We start from the raw sequence: 23,036 nt of genomic DNA, 5'->3' as shown, positions 1-23,036 counted from the left end.
ATCGATCAGCTGTCAAAACCACGAAGTTCTCCAGCTGAGAGAAGCTGGAAACCGAAGCTGAGTGCATGAGGGAATGTAGTGTGGAGAAAGTGGAACCAAGACAAACGTCAAAAGAAGATCCTTCGACAATGGTTGCGCTCAGGACGCCATGTAAGTTTATTGTAAATCGGGTTTTGTAAGTACGCTGGCTGCGATCGAGCCAAGTCAAACCAAACTCAGCTCTGCAAAGTCAACAGTTTGGTCCTGCTTGGCCGAGATTCAAGTCGGTCTCCAGTAGCAGAAACAAAGGATCCTGTTCATCACTGTCTCGTCTGTCGAGATAACAGCGTGTTGATAGTCTCGTGTGACAGGAGTTACCCAGTTTTCAGTGCAGCTGTGTCATTTCATAACAGTTAGATCTTGGCCTTATGTATAATTTTGTACAGCTGTTTAACACTAACAAAATTGTAGATAACAGACTGTTTGAGTTGTTGCTGGTACCGTTACCTTGCTGATGTTGCCCGATGATCTGGCAAAAAACTTGTAGTAAGTTGAATTTTCAGAATAGGTGCAAAATTCAGGTCTTTTGATGGCCCTCTTTATCAGTGACCTAACAAGTAGCCCATCACTTTTATCAATTTTGGGCAAAATGACTTTAATTCTATGATTTTCAAATCAAACAAGAATTCCACAGTTCTTACATATACGCCAACAGACAATTTGGCTCTGCTCTACCAAGGACATTATATAGCAATGTCTTTGGCTCTACTAACCATCCTCCCCACCTTTTCATTTATTTATTTACTTATTTCTACATTGAAGTTTCAAGGGAGCCCAGTTGACAAAGAGAACAATTTAATCATTGATTTACTTGATGTGACTTATGTCTTGACTTTAATCATTAGAAGTTATTTAAAACCTTTTAAAGTCGTCTATCACCTACAAGAGTAAATTTGCCACTAACTGGAGATACGCCCTCTTTTTGAGATGTTGGGAGAGCTCCAAATAAAACTGACAAATTTCTGGAAAGCTACCAAGTTGGCAGGAATCAGACCCTTTACAAATCATTGGCTGGAGTGTGTCTGATTTGTCTCAGTGTCAGGTAACGCAGACATGCAGAACTGGGGCTCAGAAGCTACTGCAGAAGTATTATTTAATTTTATACACAACACAACTGTAGTATTTTGTACTCATGGTGCCTACATTGATTCTCACAGGAGAAAAAAATTATATAAATTCATTGCATAATACATCAATTAGTTTATTAACCACTGTTTGAAGTGCTTTTAAAGGAAAAGAGGAAAAAGAGAGTGAGAAAAAAAAACGAACAAAGTTTCCCTGTTGAGCTGTGTAACAAAAGCAAGTTGTTTTTAGCATTCATGACTACCGTAAATCATTAGATATTTGCCAGTCATTATATGTTCTAGCAAGGAGGTTATAACCTCCTTGGTTCTAGGAACTCGTCATACCATGAACATGTGCTATGGCGTACATTGCATTACTGTGGTTGTTTCATCTGGGAACTTCAAACATCTCAAACTGCTCCTCTCCCCAGCATCTCCGTTGAAATCAAGTCACCGTAAACTTCAAATCATTCCACAGTATTCCCCAACCAGACCCCACGCAGTCACATAATGTACCACCCCTGTGCCCTGCTATCCACATGTCATCAGCAGACACCTTTGAAGGATCTCCATGTTTGCAGGTCGGTGAGAGGCTGGCCTCTGTCCCACGTCTTCATTTGCATGACTCCATGATGGTGCTCCAGGCTGCGCATCTCCTCCTGTGCCTCCTTCCGCTGGTCTCCACTCTTCAGGACTGTAAGTACTCCACTTTCCTAATCACCTAAGTGTTAGGGTACTCTTCAGGATAATTTGTTTAGTTCTGCAGTTGGTGTGGAATGTGTCTAATGCCCTTCAGGGGTCATGGTTAGGGCAGTGTTCTTGAAGCTAAACGTTTTCGATGTGGGTCACACGAGTGAGAGACTGTCTGGGGAGTTTTCAGACTTGTTGGACAAGCAGGAGGGTGCAAAACTTGTCATGTTATCGCTAGGTTGAGGGAGACAGTTTTTATCCCAGTCAACATAGACTGGGTGCTAGCCTTTTCAGCTATTCCGCTGTCCGAGAGCTCAACGGAAGCATTGCCCAGAGACTTTTCTCTCTACAACTTTAATTCTGAATGATGGCCATCTTCTTCAAAGGGGAAAGTTTCTATTTTAAAAAGATCATGTTTTTTCAGTGTTTATAAAGATTGTTGAATATTCCACCTTCAGCAATCAACTGAGCCTCCCCTCCTGAAGCTGTCTGAAGTTTTGTGTGAGTTCAGAACACATGAGAAATTCAAACAAACAGTTCTTTGGTGGGTAACCAGACACCTCTGTTTGCCAACCAGGAAGCTAGTCCATGTTTCCAGGGCACAGTTTGATAATACTGATTTATAGCTCAATCTGTGCTTTACTACAGAGTGAAAATGTAGCTTCCAGCTCTGAAATTTCCAGCCAGATCAGCTTATTGTTAGACCTCCATATATCTTCCTTTTAAACCGACCTTGAGTGTCTGTGACCTTGACAGGTTGTTGATAAGGACCATGGCACCAATGTCACTGATTGTCCCAAGTTATAGTTTGCACATCTTGCATCACTGTCAGCCCTGACTGCCAGGTGTTTCAAGATGTTTTTGAGGGGATAAGGACGATTCAGATTTTACTGAACTCAGCTCAACCCCCCGTTCAACTCGGTTAGGGTTAGGGTGTCGGGCTGAGTTGGTCTGATTGTGAACAGAATGACTTGATTTAGATCTGTGAATTATAGCAATTTTATCAAAATTAACATAGCCATTTATTTTCGGTATGCCTAAACACCTCACCCGACCTCATCCGACCTCACCCGACCTCATCCGAGTCTAAATTGCAGTGTACACGGGGCAGGGACATTATTTGACGTTCTGGATACGTTGAATATGCAATCATGAATGCAAAACAAGCATCAAACTCTAAGTATTTACCAGTTTTTGTAAGTTACTCCGCTCGTTTCCAAGATAGAAGTGTGATACGCGCCGTTTGGAGTATCATGGTCACGGAAAAAGTCAATAGTGCAGTAAAAATAGGTCAGATCAAGCATATAAATATGTCTCCAGTATCGTGACAAGTTCACCAATCTCCTACAGTGCTTCAGAGGAATCAGACTTTTGTCAGAAACGAGATTTTCCGAGTCAAAGTTGATCTATTTTCCGCGGGGTTTCGCCATTGTTTTCAACCCAAATACGCACCACATGGGGGTTTCGCGGCACCCGTTAGAGCGGAGTAACTTATAAAAACTGGTAAATACTTGAGTTTTCTGCTTGTTTTGCATTCATAATTGCATATTTAGCGTATCCAGAACGTCAAATAATGTCCCTGCCCCGTATACACTGCATTTTAGACTCGGATGAGGTCGGGTGAGGTTGGATGAGGTCGGGTGAGGTGTTTAGGCATACCCATTTATTTTGATTTACCCAAAATAACTTTTGACTCCTCAAAAATGGATGTTAGATGCTTCGGCCCTTTACCAACTCGACCCATTGGGATGTTTCAAAATCATATTGAGTTGTGAAACTTTTTCTATGCATAATCTTGCTGCCGCTTTGAAATTGAGTTTGAAATTCATTGTTTTCTTGTTAACTTTGATATTCATGGTTGGAACAGACATGTCAACTTTTCACATGTACATCAGAAATGATGCTCAGAGATTTTGCAGAGATAAGACAGTTATAGAAATTATACAGCAGTTTGTAGGAAATCACAGCAACTTTCAGATGGATTTAAACTTACTAGTATTTGAGGTCACTTTCACTTTTTTTCAGTTTCAAGCTTTTGTAGAAGTCTTATTCTTAACTTCCATACTTTTCTCTCAGTTATGTCTTTCAGGAAAAAAGTCTGTTTTCAACAAAATTCAAGATCCAAGGAGGTCCATAGTTCAAAACTCCATCCTGTTTTCTCCCAGTTCTGTCAGTAGTTGAGCCTCTGTTTCCCTCAGTAACATGCCCAAAGCTAGAAACACACTGCCCCTGTTTCTCCTCAGACATGCTCCTGATCACTGCCATGTGTCACTGTTTGTGTTTGTGTTTCCACGCTACATTAATTGTGTAAGCAGAGGTTGAACTTGAAGGGAAAAATTATCTAAATTTTTTCTGATAATTAAATAAGTACCCTTTGTGAAGGTTAGACATCCAGGTAACAAATATATAAAGAGAATTCAAACTCTACCCCACCCTAAACAGGAAGGGAGGACTCCGCGTAGAACTCTCCAGTACCTGGGACCGCGCCCTCCCCCCAACCAAAGGACAATAGTGTTCCTATGGTGTTGTCTTACCATAGGAACCTTCCAGATCTTGTTTTACATTTCAATACGTCTTATGCATGACTGTGTGATTTGCCATGTAAAATCGGTTTTTCTAGTTATTGCAAATAAGGACTGGTTGGTTCTGCTAGTTCATTTTAGTGACGCTGAAGAAGAGTGATGGATGTCACTCGAAACGTCCGGAAATAAATCTCTGAATTCGAATCCAGTTGTAGAGTTTGAATTCTCTTTATATAAATAAGTACCCGTTTTATGATATCCGATCTCTTAGAGCTTCAGCCTGAATGGATCAACTGCAAGTCTAGAAATAGGGGTGGGTATAAAGCCCAATGAAAATGCCTTCAAACACATCAAAAACAAGCCAGAGCCAAACATCTGCTTGGAGAATACAAATTTTCTGTTTTCTGGGTTTTTTATTTTTTTGCAGTTTTCTCAGTGGCCTCTTCACTGCAAACTCATGATGCCATACAATACTACTGTACTACAAAATAACTTCAACTGCAAATTTAACACACCATGAAAACAATCTTTCCACTTCTACCATGAAATCTAGTCCCCTAAAAAAATTACCGAGTAAGAAACGTGTTAACCAATCAGAAGAAGGGAACAGTCTTTCTCTTCAATCCCTGCTTGGAGTCAGTAATACTTATGCAGACGGTTTAACTGGCTATGACATCACCATCAGCTACTGTTGGTGTTATCAAACTAAATAGGCCAACTAGCGCAATATTTTGAACAACAACTGCAGTAGTGATAAACGTTTCCAAACAGTTTTGAAAAGGAAAAAGGCAACAGTACAATTCAGTTGAAGTCCTGTGGTATGAGATAACAGCATTCTAAGGTCATGGGTCGAGGTCACATGTTTCTGACAAGTATGTTCATCCTGTTTGGGGAAGCACTGGAACCCAAACACCGTGACGACACACGTAGCTCAGTCTTTCTTCATGTTGTCAAAGGCAGACCAGTACAGATGTATTTTGCTTTTTGGTTTGATGATAGCAATTTTTTTGTACACATATCCATGGACATTTGTAACATCAACTTTAACACTTCAGTGAATTGCAGAACTGTGTGTACTTAGAAACATTTTTTTTACCTTTTAACCTTCTCCCTGCTGGCTAACTCTGTAACTAATAGGGAATTGAGTGCAAAACGGCTGCTTCAGACTTCAGAGTGCTTAAGGTTAAGTTCTAACCCATAATAATTCAACACCCCAGCTTCCCAGTGTGCGGTTGTGGAGGACGTGTTCGACCCCGCCCCCTGCCTCGCCCCATGCTCGAACGACAGGGAGTGTCCGCTGGACCAGGTGTGCTGCAAGGTGTCCCCCAGCAGCGACTGCGACCACGAGTGCCAGGTGCCCTCAGAGACAGGTGAGTGTCCACTTTACCAGTGAGCTGTAGTGTCCACCTGTCCTAACCAGATGTGCTGTAAGGTGTCTCACAGCAGCGACTGTGACCATGAGTGCCAGGTACCGACAGAGACAGGTAAGTGTACACCTGTCCTGACCAGGTGTGCTGCAAGGTGTCACCCAGCAGCGACTGTGACCATGAGTGCCAGGTGCCCACAGAGACAGGTAAGTGTCTACCTGCCCAGGTTTCTGTAAGTTCACCCAGCACTGACTGTGACCACGAGTGTCAGGTGCTCACAGAGACAGGTAAGTGTTCACCTGTCCTGACCAGGTGTGCTGCAATGTGTCTCCCAGCAGCGACTGTGACCACGAGTGCCAGGTGCCCACAGAGACAGGTGTCCTGACCATGTGTGCTGTAAGGTGCCAGGTGCCAACAGAGACAGGTAAGTGTTCACCTGTCCTGACCAGGTGAGCTGTAAGGTGTCCCCTCTTTGTTTAAGACTTGCAGTACATAAACTCACATTTACAGTTTTGAAAAACCATAACTTATGTTTGTGAAAGAAATGTTGTTGTTTTCCAGTGGAGTGTATTGACCCAGACGCAGGCATGCTGTCACCTGGTGAGCAGATTGAGAATGGAGACGGGAACTGTTGGTAAGTCACAGCATTTCTCTGCTGTTTGTGCAAGGCTAGTCATAAAGACAACTGGGTAACCAGCTTCAGTTTGGCTGCTTGTGTTATGCTCTTGACCTTGAGTGACTAAGTTGGAGACTAGAACTGCCTTTTCTACAGCTTAAATCCAGAAGGGTTAGTGGAAGGTGAGAGGATGGGTGTGCTTGCTTGAGTCCAAAGAGATGGTGTATACTTCTGAAGTTACTTTTGAGCTTGAGCTGCTTATATTCAAATGGCCTACACTAATAGAGAGATTTAGAGGGGTGCTGCCCTGGATATACTGCCAATGATACAACATTCAGGCACAGTTTTGCGCAGTTCACATACCCGGTATACAGGAGTGCACTATGCTGGGGGACATTGCATTGGAGATCTCTTTAAGATGCATTTTTCAGGGTGATGGTACAATGTATTAGGATATTTCTGCTTCTAAAACGATTATAGCAAAACTTTCTCAATAATTTTTTTGATTATTGTTTTTCTACCCACTGTAGTACCTGTCAGCACTCAGGTGAAGTAACCTGCACCAATGGCCCATGTAACACAGGTGAGTGTGTAATTCCTGATGATTTTCTTTTTAATCAAGCAAATAGAGTGGTTCAAAACCTTACTGTCAGTTGACTTCTTGATAAAGGTGATAGTCAACTGTTATGTCAAGCCTTCCACAAACGTAACGTAAAAGGTAAAGGTAGTCCCATAGCCTTTTTGAGGCCGTAGGGGCCATGGGCGCAGTGGGTTATTATCCACTGTGTCTAGGGCACGGTATTGGAAGGCGGAGCCCATCCCTCACTGCCTTTAACCATGAGTAATCAACCAAAGTCTAGCACCCATTTATGCAGCTGGTTAGAGTGAGGAAAGTCATGTTGACTGCCTTTCCCAAAGGTGCAACATCATCATCATCATCATCGGTCCTCCTCTTACGAGGTGTAGCAAGTGAAGTTTGCTCTCCAGAACTTCTTGTCGTTCACTGCAGAGAGGACTTCTTGTCCCTCCAAATTAGTTTCGGTTTCTATGAGTTTCTTGAGTGTTGTGATTGGTCGACCAATCCTTGTCTTTGCATCCGGGTTCCAAAGGCACAACATTGGTGACATATCACTTGATTTGAACCCAGGTGGGCCAAACACCCTAACCGCTACGCCAACACAATGCCACGAATGTGGTGAATCTCAGTAAGTGAACACTGATATCCCCATCTCTCCCTCTGTAGATGACGGCGCGTCCACGCGGCCTGGGTTCTGCCCTGACCCTACGGGTTCCCAGCTGTGTGGAGAGGCCATGTGTACAACGGACTCCGACTGTGGGGGGAGCGACAAGTGCTGTCCTGCCATCGGTGCCTGCCAGTACTCCAAGACGTGTGCAGCAGCAATAGGTGCCTCCACAGGTCTGTCCATAGTACAATGTAACCACTCGGGTTGTTTCAACCACAATCTTAACATTAGCACTCTAAAGTAGCCGTTTGTCACCCAATCCCCACAGTGGACACCTCCTTTCCCCTACTACTGAGTCCCAGTGAATTTACAGTAGTGTCCATTCCAGGTCACCTCAGGGGTTTTTAGATATTTGTAGTGTTTTCGAATAGTTTTAAAATGATTTTGAATGTTATGACCTGACTTACTTGACTTATGTTGACTTGACTATACTCGGGAATGTTTGGAAAAGAGTACATATAGTTTTGTAGAATTCATTAATATTGTTAATAAGCAAAGACATATATGTCTTGACATTTTGTACAACCTACAAACTTGCCATACATTGTACCCGTTACATTTGTTGTGCAATAAACTTTGATTTGATATAGGAATACCATGTTTTAGAAATTGTTCTGATAAGTCGCAAACATTTCGAAAGATACCTTTTTTGCTACACCTGCACTGTTATGAAATTCCTTTTTTTATATTTCAGGTTGCATTGCCAACAGATCTCCGTATTCTGAGGGAGAAGTGGTCAGGGTGGTGGACAGGTGCAACAACTGGTGAGACACTTTTACAGCTTAACTCAGGATTCTTAATGCTTGTGTCAATGAGAAAAATTATCTAAGGGATCACCAAAAAGTGGTCACATTAGCAAGGTGGTCCTAATGTAGAGGTGGTCATTTGTACGGGTTTGACACTCAGGGATATAAGGAGATATTAAAATTTAAAGTCTAAAAATTTCTTATATCTATAATGCCAGTAAGGTTGAATAATTTAATGATGCTATGTCACAAAACAGAAGTATGCATTTGTGTGTGTAATGTGTATTGTAAAATTTGTCTCTCTGAAACATTTTTCCAGCACCTGTCTGAGTGGAGAAGTCGTGTGCACCGACGCCCCCTGCCCTTCAGCTGCTGCACAGCAGGAAGAGCCAACAGTCAGTTCCCCAGCCGCACCGGTTCGGTCCAGAGACTTGTTGTGCTTAGGGGCTCTTCTGATGTTTATGTCTTTATGGACAACATTCTAAAGCCCATGTCACACGTTCAGGACCTTCCCACGACTTTGCTCCTGACCACTCCCCAACCAAGGTGGGCACTGGGTTGGGAGTAGCCTGGAATCCTTCCTATTCTAGCTCCAGTTCGCTCCTGTGATCGCATCCAAGCTGAATGGGCTGGAGAAGGTTGGGTGGTTATGTTTGGCTATGTGTGATAGGGGCTTGACTCTGTTTTACTCTGAAACTTCTCTCTCTGATGTAGTTGTTTTATTTTTATTTTTTATTCAGATTTACCACATTTGTGGAAGGATTGACATAACAGGTGACTATCACCTTTTCAATATGTCAACCCAGGTTGTGAATGATATTTTACCATTAGCCAAGTTCTCATTGGAAGAAGCCATGATGAAGCTGAAATTTTCTGTGTTTAAAGGCTCCTTTTTAATATCTGTGATAAAAGGCTGGACCATGACTTGAGATATTTTTGTACATGTAATTTGTAGACCAAACATGTAAACATTTTATCTTAAATGTTGTATAGAAAGGTCTTTCTTAGCAACCACTTTTATGTTAGAGTAGACATCTTTGTTGTTCAAGCAACAGGATTGTAGATCAATGTCTTAGTATGTTTAATCACATGTGTGCCAGACTGCCAGTAACAATGATATTTGATGGTGTGGAGTCACCCATGCCATAGTATGTTGCATTTTATCCCAAACAGTATTAGAATAAGTATTTCCTTGACATATGATATTTGTAGGCTCTAAGCTATTGCTACAATGTCAGTGTTTTGTTAAGTCCTCAAGATATTTAACAGCTAACAGTCTTAAGATTTAAGAAATGTAGTTTTAAGATTTAAGAAATGTAGTCTTAAGATTGAAGACATGTAGTCTTAAGATTTAAGAAATGATGTGTCTTAGGTGAACTGTAGCAACAATGACATCTTGATACGATTACGTAAAGACATTTTTGACACAATTTAAGGCTTTTTTCACACATTTTCTATGTTTTGAAGTGAACATGGAAATATGATTAGTGTGTTACATATAGTATGTAAAATGTGACTAGCCTGCTAGATGTTTACACAGATACTATGCCAGTGTTGCCTTATCCAACAGTCAGTAAAGATAACATTATTGTATAATTGTACTTACTGTTATTAGTGGCAGTGCCTTTAAAATGTTGTATCAGTATTTTGTGATGTGTAGTGAGACTATTATTTATATTTTTTTCTCCAGAATGTGCCAAACTGTGCCAAACATTTTAAGCCATAATCTAATTTAACATATTTGACATATAGGAGATATTTTTGGAGATATTAATCTTTTGAAAACCCCATGCAATGGGTAGTAACATGACAAGTAATAAATTTGTAGTTGTATGTGTGTTTTGTGTTTAGTCTTGTACATGTGTTTTGTGTTCTTCTTAGGTTAATTTAAGTACTTGTTGAACATGGCCTCCTAAAACAGGATGTCATAGACCAGTGAACTACAGTAAAGTTTGGTAAAAGTTCTTTCTGCACAACCAATGTTTTTCACCTGCCAACATTTCAGTGGACTGTCATCTTCTTCAGGGCAATAATAACTTTGTTAACCAATGAAATTGAATATTTCTATATTGTGCAAACTATCCTTGGCTGTAGCTCTTGACAGGAAAAAAGGACCATAAGCCAATTCACCACAAAGTCTTCAGAAATGGGTAAACTATTCTTAAGGAAACAGGCCCAGGAAAGGATGGCATTACTTAGAAATTAGTTTTTTTTAAATACTACAACTTTGCACTTTTCTTCACAACATGAAATGTTTATTTGATTCAATAAATGATTATTTAGCATGATACTACTGCTAGGCTACCGGTACTAGCGACAGAATGATCAACAAGATGATAGCAGTCGCTACAACAGGAAGAGGAAGAGTACTTCATGAGGGTAAATAACCTAATGCTTTTTTCATGTACACGACTAAATATTTTTCCTCTGACATCACATGGAGTCTCCTGTGTGCTGTCCTTCTGTTCACAAGAGTGCATTGATTCAATCTTGCCTATCTCTACATGTATGTACAATATAAAATACAATAAGTTACAGAGTCTGCTTACACTCCCTTTTAACTAGAGGCTGCGACTGCTGAGTGAGAAAAATTTGACTAATTGTTAAACAAATTCATAGATAAAGAACAAATCTTTATATGTTTTGTTGTCTTTTAAATCATTTCACATTGTGGATTAAATTAGCGCTTGCTGTCTAGTAGAAAGGGGGATTTATCAGCTGCTAGTGAAAAAATGTAGTATGGGTTACCCCTTCAAATTCACTTGCACATCAAAGGAGCATTCCCACACTAGGCTGCAGAACCTTCCCATGTAGCGTCTTCACTTTCTTCTCTCTTCCCCACGAACGGAACACTCCAGCAAGAGTCAACTCTGTCTAAAGTGTAATCTCCAAGCAGCAAGCACATCATAAGAGCATGCCCATACTAGGCTGCAAAACTTTCCCTGGTAGGGTCTTCACTTTCTTCCTCTTCCCCACGAAGGGGACTCTACGGCAGAGTCTACTCAGCTCGGCTCCAAGGAGCGCGCCAGGCTTGGTCTTCTTCTTCCCAACCTGCCTCCCTCCGCGGATGTTCACCACGATGTCCCTCTTCCGCTGGGAAGCCCTGGAGAGACTGAAAATGTCTGACATTGAGGGAGCTCGCCGCGCTCTCTTGGATTTGGGCGACTCCTTGGAGCTCTGTCTCCGCTTGGAGGTGCGCCTGCCGCCGGTGGTGTGTGTGGCCTCGCTGGTGGACGGCATGCTGGACAGGTCGATGGGCTGCCCGTTTCCTGCGAAGGTCAGCATCGGGGGCAGGTCCACCCTCTCGACCTGAACTGAAGGGAATGCCGATGACCCCGCCTCAATAATAGGCTCCACGTCTTGGTCGGATTCCTCCTCCTTGGCGGGTACGAAGGGCGCGCCGTTTCCTACCCTAACCGCCAGGCTGTCCCCAAAGAAGCTGTATAGGTCGGAGTACATCTGGGTGATCGGCACAGGGCCCTTGTCCCGCCTGTAGAAGAAAGTGATATTGATCCAGTTTAGTTTTTTTTCTTCCCCCAACTTTATTCAATGAAATAAACATCAACTGTGATCCAGTTTAGTTCACTGAAGAGCTATTCTTCCACTGGTTGTGACAGAGAAGACAGACAGTATTTACAGGTTCATTGTACCGGGGAAATCACAATAGCTCTTTTCGACGAGCACGATGAACAGTGGATCACGGCTTAACGTCTCGTCCATTGCAACCCTTTCTAGTAGCGTGCATGTCGGGCAAGCGACAAAGCCGGGATCAAACTCACAGCTTCTAGTATCAGAGGCAGGGCTGCTAACCATCTCCAAGGTTCAGTTCTTATCTTATTCACACCATTGATTATTTGATTATCCTTATCCTTTATTATCATATTCTATTACTTTGCTATATTATTTATCGATTATGATTAATTTTGAATAGTATAGAGGAGGAGGGCCTAGTATAAGCTATATACGCTTTAATTTTTCCTCCTCCTGCACCTGTTTTTATCTATTGTTTATCGTATTATGTATTTTCTTGTGGACTATAATACTGGACTACGTGTGCTACCTACCTGTGGCCGCCGGAGTTGGGACCTGCAGTGCCGCTGGACTCCAGCAGGTGGCCGAAGGTGCCGATAGTGAAGTCGCTGGCGTCGGGGTGGTGGGGGCTCTGGTTGGGGGAGCTCTCATGGCTGGACTCAGCGTGCGGGTCAGAGCTGCTCTGCTGGTACGTCTTCAACAGCAGCTCTGCTGCAGACTGGGGTGGAAGGGAAAATGGAAATATTCTACAGTGAGGACTTAATCAAAGTGACATGTGCACATGGAAAAAAGAACTCAACATGTTTATAGGAAGATGATATAGCCAAAACCCGTTTCATCTACTTTCAAAATTGAGAAAATCATGCAAATGTATCATGGGCTTTTATACATTTGCATGATTTTCTCAATCTTCTAAGTACTGTAGATTAAAAATAAGACTTATATTTTGAAAAGCGACACTTTTGAACCAATGCTTCACCAACAGCAAGGACCTTGGCTTCACTTACTACCTCCTGACAATGCCCAGGCGTTTGTTTTAGGCATGTAGTCACCCTGTACATATCTGTAGTATTGATAAAACTTGCAAAAAATGTATCATCCTTATCACTTCAGCAGTATGTCATGAGACTGAACTGAAACCCCTACCAGAATGGCCCCCTGTACTCTGTGTGCGTCAGCCTTGGCCTGGGCATTAGAGATGGTTCTGTCCTCCATCCAGCTCTGCAGGAAGGGCCAGTAGGTACCCAGCTGGGGGTACAGCACCTCCTCAACAGCCTGGGGGTACAACATACTCTAGTGTTAACATTAAAATGCACAAGGCAAGTAGAATAACAGACTGAGTCTCCTGGTGCGCGCTCACAAGAATCGAACCCAGGCCACCAGCGTACAAACCCAACGCACTTACCACTAGGCTAAAAGGTCCGGACCAGTAAGACAACAATTCTGTAGCACAGTAGTGATACATTGCAAAGGCATATGCATGGTACGCCAAAAATAGTTACTCAGGCAACTGGATAAAATTTTGAAACAGTCCGACGTTTCAGACAGCATCCACTGACGAAAGACAGCGGATGCTGTCTGAAACGTCCGTTTCAAAATCCAGTTGCTTGAGTAACAGTTACTAATTTTGGCGTATCTTACTACCTGGATGTCAAAGGTTACTTGAAGGTTACTTCATCAACGCATATGCATGGTGTCATGAATTTGCGGTGGAGAGGTCACCGCAAAAATAAAGGCACCGCGAAAGTTTTAAAGATTTACAGCAGGATACAAGTCACTGTCTTACCTTGCTCCCCAGCGCTGTGAGTCCCACCACAGCTCCATAGTGAGAACACAGGGGTCTGGCTGGGTCCACCAGCACTTTCTGTAGGGCCAGCGGTAGCTGTTTCTGTAGACCCTCCACACTCATACAGCCAGACCTCAGGAGAGAAACGGGTCAACATTAGACATTTATAACATCAATATGATGAACATCAAAGACTGAGAATATCAAACTATGCAGGAACAGTTTGTATCTTTACATGGAAAATATAGTCTAGATGTACACCAATTTTGAATGTGCTCATTTCTTTTGACCCTGCTATGATCTATCCCTCTGACTCATAACCATACAGTTACAGGGTTTCAACAAGAACTTGCATTGGTCCATGGAACTTTGGTCCATGTTACATTGCTTCTGAGAAATATTTGATTCTCCAAATAATTCTGGACATAAGCACCAGACATTCAATAGGAACTGGTGCCTTTAAGTTTGTCGGGATTTGATTTCGGTGTAGGGAGAAAATGGAGTGTTTGTGGTAGTTTGCGGTTGAAACAAGGGGGTAGGTGGGCAGAAAGCTAGAGAGAACAAACATTTTCCCGGTGGGTTCAAGTTTGCAGAGAAGAGGTCACAGTAAAAACCGTGAACATTAAACCGCCGAAAACATTTCAACATTTACAGTACAACAAGGACAAACCGCACCTAGAATAGGATGGATACCAGGCTACTCAGGCTACTGCATTAGTACCTGCATATCTGCGCCAGCAGCCGTGCGGCGTAGTCCCTGAGTGCCCAGTGGTCGTTGAGGGGGTTGATGGAGGCAGCCAGCGGCTCCAGGATACAGTACATCACACTGGCCACCAGCTGTTTCAACTGGACAGGGCACAACATCATAGCAATGATTTTCCAATTACATGTACTACAGTGAGGATCCATTCATTGAGGAATATGCAGTAGATATATAAAGTATGTGTAGTTTAAAGGAGTCCTAAAGTCCAGAGGAAGAGTTATTTTCCAATGGATGATAATTTTAGGAAGTAAAAATGAATACTTTTTACAATACATGTATACGATAAAGTACCCACTAGTCCAATGCGCATCAAAAAGCATTAAGTATTCTACCGAATTCCCCAGATGACCTCAGCCTATGGCTTATTACAATGTGCCTGACAAGGCCTGACAAATGGTAGATTACAAAAAGAATGTCAGGGTGGTTAAGACAAACTCGTCTTGCTTTATGTTCTTTTATATCTAATTAACAATTGGCCTTCTTATTGTGCTTAACCCCCCTCATCTATGCCAAAAATACTCACCATTAAAGATGTATGTTTAAACATAAGGATACATGGGTAGGGTCCGCAAGGGTCTAGTGAGTATCATGTTTAAAGTGCTTTAAAAAACACACCTTGTGTAATTCACCATAAGCAAAATTCTGTAAAAAGTCGGCTGATTATGTATTCATTGATACATAATCTAGTGGAAAATAACACCGCCTTCTGGAGTTTAAGCAGACACTGACAGTAGACGGCTGAACTTTGTATTCTTTTCACTCATTGCTATATCACACTGATTAGGATTACTACATGTACATGTATGTTTATGTTTAAGGAAGCTGTAGGCACTAACGTAAGGTCCCAGATACAGGTGAGGGTTCTGGATGAGAGCCTGGGCGGTCTGCACCAGGGTTAGGGTTAGTGTTAGGATTACTATGTCTAAGGAGTGAAGCTGTAGGCACTAACGTAAGGTCCCAGATACAGGTGTGGGTTCTGGATGAGGGCCTGGGCAGTCTGCACCAGGGTTAGTTAGGGTTAGTGTTAGGATTACTATGTCTAAGGAGTGAAACTGTAGGCACTAACGTAAGGTCCCAGGTACAGGTGTGGGTTCTGGATGAGAGCCTGGGCGGTCTGCAGCAGCCGTGTCAGTGCCTCCAGGTCATGGCTGATGGATTTCACCTGGGAGGGAGGAGGGCATGATAAATCTATCATCATCATCTGTCAACTGAAGTCAGGACTAAGTTTGTACAGATTTCATGCCATATTAAACTGTCCTCCATCAAAATAATCTAACGGTCTAGATCAGGTATCACAGGGGAAGGACTCTATTGATGAAAGGGGAGAAATTACATGAAAACTGCAGTTTCTCACAGACAAGTAGAGTTTACTACTGTAAGTGTAACTCAGAATCCCTGTATCTTATAAGGAAAAAAATTACACAGAAACGATGTAAACAAACTCACTTCTCCCACCAGGTACACAAAGTATGGCAGCAGGGCGGAGACCCGGGAGTTGGTTCTCAAGTCAGCTAGAGCCGTCTGGAACAGAGAGGACTAATAAACACATCAGGTCAACATACGCCTCTCTTGTGTTGTACAGGAATCTCCAACTTGTGAACCAAGGAATACAGATTTTTGTAACAGTAGTACTCTGAAAATGATCCCCCTGGCTTCATCAATGACTACAAGCATGTCAGTTTTGTACTGTGTCATTAATATGCAATGCCCAACTACTTTGCACTAAAAATTACTTGTTTTGTATCCTTGTAGGTATGGAACACAAACATGGCAGAGATCTTCACTTTATACAGTCAAACCTGTACAACTAAAAGTGACCACTTTTTGGTGATCCCTTAGATAATTTTTTGTGACACAAGCATTAAGAATCCTGTCTATAGTGACCACTTGTCCACACAGACCTGACTTTATTGGTTCCTGTTTTTTCTATTTGCTGTGATGGTACTACTGTCGGGACAAAAATATGTAGGTGCAACATTCTTGTTCCCAAGCAATGACTCACCTTGATAAGCTGTTCATTTCCCCCCAGAATGGCCCGTGTGACCTGGTCGTAGTACTGCACCAGTTCCTCAGACAGGGCTGGGGAGCTGCCTGCAATGTGGAACCAATGTTCAATAATACATCTACATCTACATACTGGACAAAATCTCGCAAAGGGCATAGCGTCCAGGGTATAAATCATCATCATCACAACATAGACAGCTTTTTAAGACAATTTACAGTTTGACTGAATTCGATTGATTGATTGATTGATTGATTGGTTTATTGATAACAAAATTGGACTTGCAGTAAAAACTGACATGTGCTGACTTTTACAACAGTATGCAACCGACTTGGCTTACAATACAATACAGACTACATAGGACAAATACAGAGCATACAGATGTACATTTGTATATTGAGGACTAATAAGCATATACCATGTAAGAGATATTGTGAAAGTGTAATCTCCAAGCAGATGTTGGTCATGTTTTCTGATTGGCCAGGCTTTTTTGACAGCCTCAACGATGCAAAGAACTGCCAGAAAACCTCTCTGGTCAGAAAACGTCATGATCTTCCACCCCAAGATCTGTTTGGAGATGAGTCAAACTAAGTACTGAGATGAATTTTTACCTGCTCCTTTATCACGACCCTCAACCACCAACCACTGAGCTGTGAGAATGAAGAAAATGGAAAAACAACTTAGACTTCATCAAAAACATTTTTTTACTAATCTTGATACTAACACATGTAGCTATCTAACATTTAAGACAGCAATACAATTGTTAGACAAAGATGTATAAGTTTTCAACACTCTTCAAAAGGCATCCTGGGACAAAATAGCCCTTCTAAGATTTTCACAAATTGAACTCCAAAAGTGGGAGGTAATAAGCTAGTTCAGAGGTCAGAGGTCACCCCGGGCGGGCGGTCGGGCTTCCCTGGAGCTCCACTTCTTTAGGCTTTTTTTTAGTTCTTTTTCAACCATCCATATTTCATTTCACAGTTATCCACTTTAACACATACCCACATATACAGTAGTAACTTTTTAAGGCCCCTGGTCGCCCTTGGGTTGTGTATTTTTACCCCTTTTTAGCTTAGTCCACTAGTACCGTGCCCCCCTCCCCACACTTGGATCGTGTCTGACGCTGTTTACCATCTCTACCGGTGAGACCGTTCCTATTTTACATTCTTTATAGTATATTTTCTCATTGTACTCATTTATATTTACCATGTAATTCCCCCCCCCGGCAGCGTGGCGCTCCTCCTCCTGAGTAGGAGAGAAACACTGCAGGTCGAGTAGCATGCATGCCTCATGTGTACCATTAATTCTGGGCGCCATTTTGCTAACCATTCACCTCTTTGTCTTACTTGTTAGTCCGGAACACCATCCCTCCCCCTTCACTCCAAGGCATGAAGGAATCCCTCACTGCCCTAACCAAATCTTTAACAGTCCATTTCCATTAACTACCTTGCTGGACATCAGACATGCCGTCCACCCCTATAAGCTTGCACTTGTCTCTATCTTTATAAACTCTAAGGTTAAACTGGCACTTCATCGCAGACCTAAACTCACCCTTTTCTGTATAGCTCTCATAATACTTCTGTCTGGAGATGTGGAGTTGAATCCGGGACCTAGGGCACCGAAGTACCCCTGCGGCGTATGCCATCAAGCCGTCAGATGGGAAACGGTCAGTGGCCGGCATGCCATCTGCTGTGACTCATGCGATGTATGGTATCATACTGATTGCATGGGTATGTCAGCACCGGCCTACAATGCCATCAACAACCCTAACGTGTCCTGGATTTGCTGCTCCTGCGGCCTACCCAACTTCAGCTCCAGTCTTTTCAACACTACAGTCTTTGAAACTTCTAATTGTTTTTCCTCTTTCGACACCAGCACCTGTTCCAGTCCAGCAAGATCTATAGGCTCCCCTATCGCTACCTCTTCGCCTATTAGTCACAATGTTACCCAACCACCTCGTGACCGCACACACACCAAACCAGTCAGGACCTGTGTCATCAATTTCCGATCCATCCGTGGCAAGGTACCTGAACTGCATGCTTTCTGCGAAGCTGTGCAACCAGACATTGTTGTTGGCACTGAGACATGGTTGGACTCGTCAGTGGGCAGCAGTGAAGTCTTTCCGGACACGTTCAATGTGTTCAGGAGAGACCGAGCTGGCCGGGGAGGGGGTGTGCTTGTTGCTGTAAAGAACAACATCATTGCAACCCACCACCCTGAACCGGAATGTCCCTGCGAGTTGACGTGGGTCCAGGTCCAGCTGGCTAACAGTAAGTCCATTTACATCGGGGCCTACTATCGCCCCCCAAAGGCTGGTCAGGATGACTTTGCAGCACTAGAAAGATCAGTGCTGCAAATGCGGGCTAATAACAACAATGCCCACATCTGGCTAGCAGGGGACTTCAACTTGCCAGATGCGACCTGGAACCCCGTAGCAAATACCATCGCCCCTAACCCATCCAGTCTCACGAGCAAGTACATCAGCCTTGCCAATGACTGCGGTCTGGAACAAATGGTCTGCGAACCAACTCACACTGTAGGGCAAACTTCGAACACCCTGGATCTGTTTCTCACCACAAATTCCACCTTAGTGGAGAGAGTCAAAATCTTGCCAGGTCTCAGCGATCACGACATCCCGCTGATTGACGTTCAAGTAAAGCCCCAAACATCAAACACGAAAGACCGACTCATATACCTGTGGAGGAAAGCCAACATCGATGCACTCCAGCAGGATATGGTAACATACAGTCGTGAGTTCGCAGACCAAGCACAGCATAATACTGCCTCAGAAAACTGGGAGCTGTTTAAGGCAGCCGTTAGTGGTGCTGCCAATAAGCATGTTCCCAGGAAACGAGTGAGGCCACAGTCTAGCAAACCTTGGATAACACCCCAGATTCGCAAAGCATTTCGTAAGCGGTCTGAACTCTTCTCCAAGGCTAGGAGATCCAACTCCCATGAAGCCTGGGCAAAGTTCAAGAGGTGTAGGAAGGGAGTTAAGCAGAGAGTTAGGAAGGCCCATAGGGATTATGTTTCCAACTACCTTGAGACAAACATCGAGGATAATCCCAAGGCCTTTTGGAGCTATGTCAAATCTCTCAGACAGGACTCTACTGGTGCATCGGCCATAAGACACCAGGGGGTGCTAACATCTGACCCCCAGGAAAAGGCTGATGCACTGGGAGCCCAGTTTGAGTCAGTGTTTACCAGGGAGGATAAATCTACCGTTCCTACCCTCGGCGAATCCGTAGTTCCAACTATCCCCTCCCTTAACATCTCAGTGGAGGGGGTAGCCAAACAGCTCTCTAGTCTTAATCCCAGCAAGTCCACAGGACCAGACGGAATACCACCTCGCCTCCTGAAAACTGTTGCCGAGCAAATTGCGCCAATACTACAGACAATATTCTCCCAATCAATATCTACGGGAGACGTACCTGAGGATTGGAGAACAGCTAACATCGCTCCAATCTTCAAAAAGGGTGACAGAACAATGCCTTCCAACTATAGGCCGGTGTCTTTGACATCGGTCTGTGGCAAAGTGCTCGAACACATCGTGCACAGCCACATGATGAAACATCTTGACACTCATGGCGTTCTGTCCCCGGCGCAGCACGGTTTCAGGAAGGGTCTGTCCTGTGAGAGCCAGCTGGTACTCACCCTCCAAGACTTGGCCAACAATCTTGACCATAACAAACAGGTCGATGTCGCGGTGCTTGACTTTAGCAAGGCATTCGACACCGTGCCCCACGAGCGGCTGCTAAGCAAGCTCGAGCACTACGGCATTTCTGACCTTCTTCAGTCTTGGTTTAGGGCCTTCCTAACAGAGAGAACCCAGAGGGTTGTCTTTGACGGCGGAACATCTAAAGCTGTCAGGGTCACCTCTGGAGTCCCTCAGGGTACAGTGTTAGGCCCTTTGCTCTTTCTACTGTACATTAACGACCTCCCCAGCTCCGTAGATTCACACGTTCGATTATTTGCCGACGATTGCTTGATTTATCGAACTATCAGCACGCCTTCTGACGCACAAGGTCTACAGTCTGATCTTGATGCACTAACAGATTGGCAAAATCGTTGGCTTATGTCGTTCAATCCCTCTAAATGCCACATCCTCCATATCACCCGTAAAAAGCACCCCATTCTAACCCAGTACTCCCTCTGTGGAGAAGCCCTCACCGGTGTCAAGTCCCACCCCTATCTTGGAGTACAACTGTCCGATGATCTGCGGTGGGACACCCATATCAACTACGCCACTAGCAAAGCCGGCAGGGTACTAGGGGTCATTCGGCGCAATTTGACCCATTGTCCATCTAGGGTCAAGGCCACTTGTTACAAAGCGCTGGTGCGGCCCCACTTGGAATATAGTGCCACCGTCTGGGACCCGTACACCACCAAAGGGATACAGGCGGTGGAGGCCGTCCAGCGCAGGGCCGCCCGAGTGACTCTGAATGACTACCGGCAGACTAGCAGCGTGACACAAATGCTCAATGACCTGCAGTGGACCCTTCTCTCTGAAAGGAGGAGGAACGCCCGTCTCACCTTTTTCTATAAGCTAGTTAATAACCACATCAATATTAATACAGATAGTCTACTGAAACCAGCTCAGGGGCGCACCCGGGGAAGCCACACGCTCAAATTCCAACCACTTTACGCCCGAACAGACTCATTCAAATATTCTTTTTTCCCTCGCACCATACCCGAGTGGAACGCCCTGCCTGGCGCGGTTGTTACGGCTCCCACCGTTGAGTCTTTCCGCGCCAGGCTGGAGGCCTGCCCGCCTTAGCCCGGGACCTCCTCCCCCCCCTACTTTGCCCCTCGCGGGGTTATCTGGGGGTATATTAAGTTGAAGTTGAAGTTGAAGTTCATTGTTTAAAGTGTGCATGCAGAGTATGATGCACTGTGGGTAACGCGAAGTTGAAGGCCTCAGCAATACACAAAGACTGTTTCTTTTATGGCCAGGGACCTTCAACTTTGACACATCACCCACAATGCATCACACTGCACATATGCACTTTGAACCATGAACTAGCTCATTACAGTAAAACCCTTTACCTTTGACAGTTGTTTCCCCGGGGTTTCTCGGCAGGATGGTTTCCATGGCGAACTCCGTAAGGTTGATCTCCCTGTCCTCGTAAAAGTACAGCTCTGCGTCTTTGGTTGGTCGAAACACCATGGGGTCAGGGGAGTTGTGACCGTACATCGGCTAAAAACAAAATACACTTATGAGATACATGTACATGTATTTGCACATACATGTATGATCATTGTACATACATTGCTAAACTCAAATTTTCATCTCATCCTTGGTGTGAAAGTAAAAAAAATAACCACAGGTTTGCATTTCATCACAGTACCTCCACACAGTTTGTATTTGTTTATGTCTTTTTCATAATTCTAGTGCATGGCAAACGACATACTTTTACCCTTAAAACTCATCACAGTGATCAGTAGTAAACTTTTATCCAGAACTTTGACATCACACTCAAAATCAAATGCTTTGCATTTCACACATAGCAGCTCGCATTCCACACAAGACGCCTCTGCAACACAATACTAGTGGTATCTAGATTAACGTGTGTTCGTGTGTAAAACCCTGTTACCTCTGATCATGATCTCCAAGCAGATGTTGGAAGGTAAAATAGTTACACTTTCCTCACTGCCCGTCTGTTTTACAAACTGTTATAGAAACTGTCAGCTAGGAAAACGTAACAATTTTGTCTCGGACATCTGCTTGAAGATTTAGTTACCTCCACATTACTCCACCTCAACGCCCTGTTGAAGTCCTCTGCTGTCAGTCGCTTTCTCTTTGCATGTCTCATAAACTGGCAGCTCGCCTAGAAGAACAAGAAACATTGAAAAATATTGAGAAAAATGCCCGACATTGCTTGTGCCCTTTGGAAAGGCACTTTACACGAATTTCCTCACTTCACTCAGGTGAAAATGAGTACCGAGCTTCGGTTAAAGGACATCTGTCAGATAGGACGTTAAAATGAGGTCCCGTGTTTGAAGAGAGCCACACAATGAACATGTTAAAGAACCCATCACACTCATCGAAAAAGAGTAGGGGTCCTTCATGTTGTGAGTGGATCAAATAAATCTGTCCGGATGTGCAGCTGGTACTAGTACTCTTCAGAGTAGACTATAGTAGAGTAGAGTACAAAACTGGTGTGTTACGCCACGAGGCGGTTAAGCAGGTATACAATAAAGCCAGAGATCGTACCTGCATGACTTCCCGTAGCCTGTAGCAGGCGTCTTCGGCAACCATCGCGGAAACATCGCCCGACACTTCGGATATGCCGATGGACTCCGCATGGGCCTTCACGGACTCTTTCGGAATCTGAGCGAATTTTCTCTCCCCTGAAGTCGAGGCGGAGGCTCCTGATGCTGACGTGGTTTCTGCCGACTGTTGGGACGGCAGGGGAGCGTGTGAATCGTTCATGTTTTGCATCGTTTTAGCTAGAAATTCCAACAAAACACAGAGAAGTCGAAAATCAAAATTCAGTCCGCCATTTTGTGCAGATGAAACCATTCGTGAACAGGGGGACTTAACTTCAATTTCAGAAATTCTCCATAAAAATACGAACGAGGGGAGAAAATGTCATTCGCAATAATGTCAATAATTCCCAACTAATTATATCCAAACTTCAAAGTATACTAATTTTGTAGATTTAA

At 43.6% G+C, this 23,036-nt stretch overlaps 2 protein-coding genes across 3 annotated transcripts; one reads left to right on the top strand and one right to left on the bottom strand.

Annotated features, from left to right (window-relative positions):
- Window position 1: 1 nt before the first annotated feature.
- On the top strand, window positions 2-10,125 carry LOC136433928 (von Willebrand factor C and EGF domain-containing protein-like). Of its 2 annotated transcripts, XM_066426534.1 has the most exons (9): window positions 2-150; window positions 1,685-1,799; window positions 5,533-5,669; window positions 6,091-6,106; window positions 6,244-6,316; window positions 6,829-6,881; window positions 7,542-7,715; window positions 8,237-8,306; window positions 8,608-10,125. In XM_066426534.1, exons 2-9 carry the CDS (start codon window positions 1,733-1,735, stop codon window positions 8,771-8,773), a joined length of 756 nt encoding a protein of 251 aa, XP_066282631.1. In that variant the 5' UTR covers window positions 2-150; window positions 1,685-1,732; the 3' UTR covers window positions 8,774-10,125. The 2 variants fall into 2 exon arrangements, with proteins under 2 accessions (XP_066282631.1, XP_066282630.1); XM_066426533.1 differs by lacking the exon at window positions 6,091-6,106 and having other exon boundaries at window positions 5,533-5,685.
- Window positions 10,126-10,514: 389 nt separating this feature from the next.
- LOC136433931 (TAF6-like RNA polymerase II p300/CBP-associated factor-associated factor 65 kDa subunit 6L) lies at window positions 10,515-22,895 on the bottom strand. The gene is made up of 12 exons (XM_066426537.1): window positions 22,585-22,895; window positions 22,112-22,198; window positions 21,417-21,567; window positions 16,982-17,020; window positions 16,371-16,459; window positions 15,815-15,889; window positions 15,435-15,530; window positions 14,327-14,451; window positions 13,606-13,738; window positions 12,966-13,094; window positions 12,353-12,537; window positions 10,515-11,778 (listed from the first exon to the last, which is right to left on the bottom strand). The coding sequence occupies exons 1-12, from the start codon at window positions 22,891-22,893 to the stop codon at window positions 11,193-11,195; spliced, it is 2,004 nt and encodes a 667-aa protein (XP_066282634.1). The 5' UTR covers window positions 22,894-22,895; the 3' UTR covers window positions 10,515-11,192.
- Between the last annotated feature and the right edge of the window lie 141 nt (window positions 22,896-23,036).

This window comes from Branchiostoma lanceolatum, chromosome 4 (assembly GCF_035083965.1).
Source record: "Branchiostoma lanceolatum isolate klBraLanc5 chromosome 4, klBraLanc5.hap2, whole genome shotgun sequence".
NCBI lineage: Eukaryota > Metazoa > Chordata > Leptocardii > Amphioxiformes > Branchiostomatidae > Branchiostoma > Branchiostoma lanceolatum.
The sequence above is the reverse complement of the archived record's forward strand: the minus strand, read 5'-3'. Positions and strand labels throughout refer to the sequence as shown.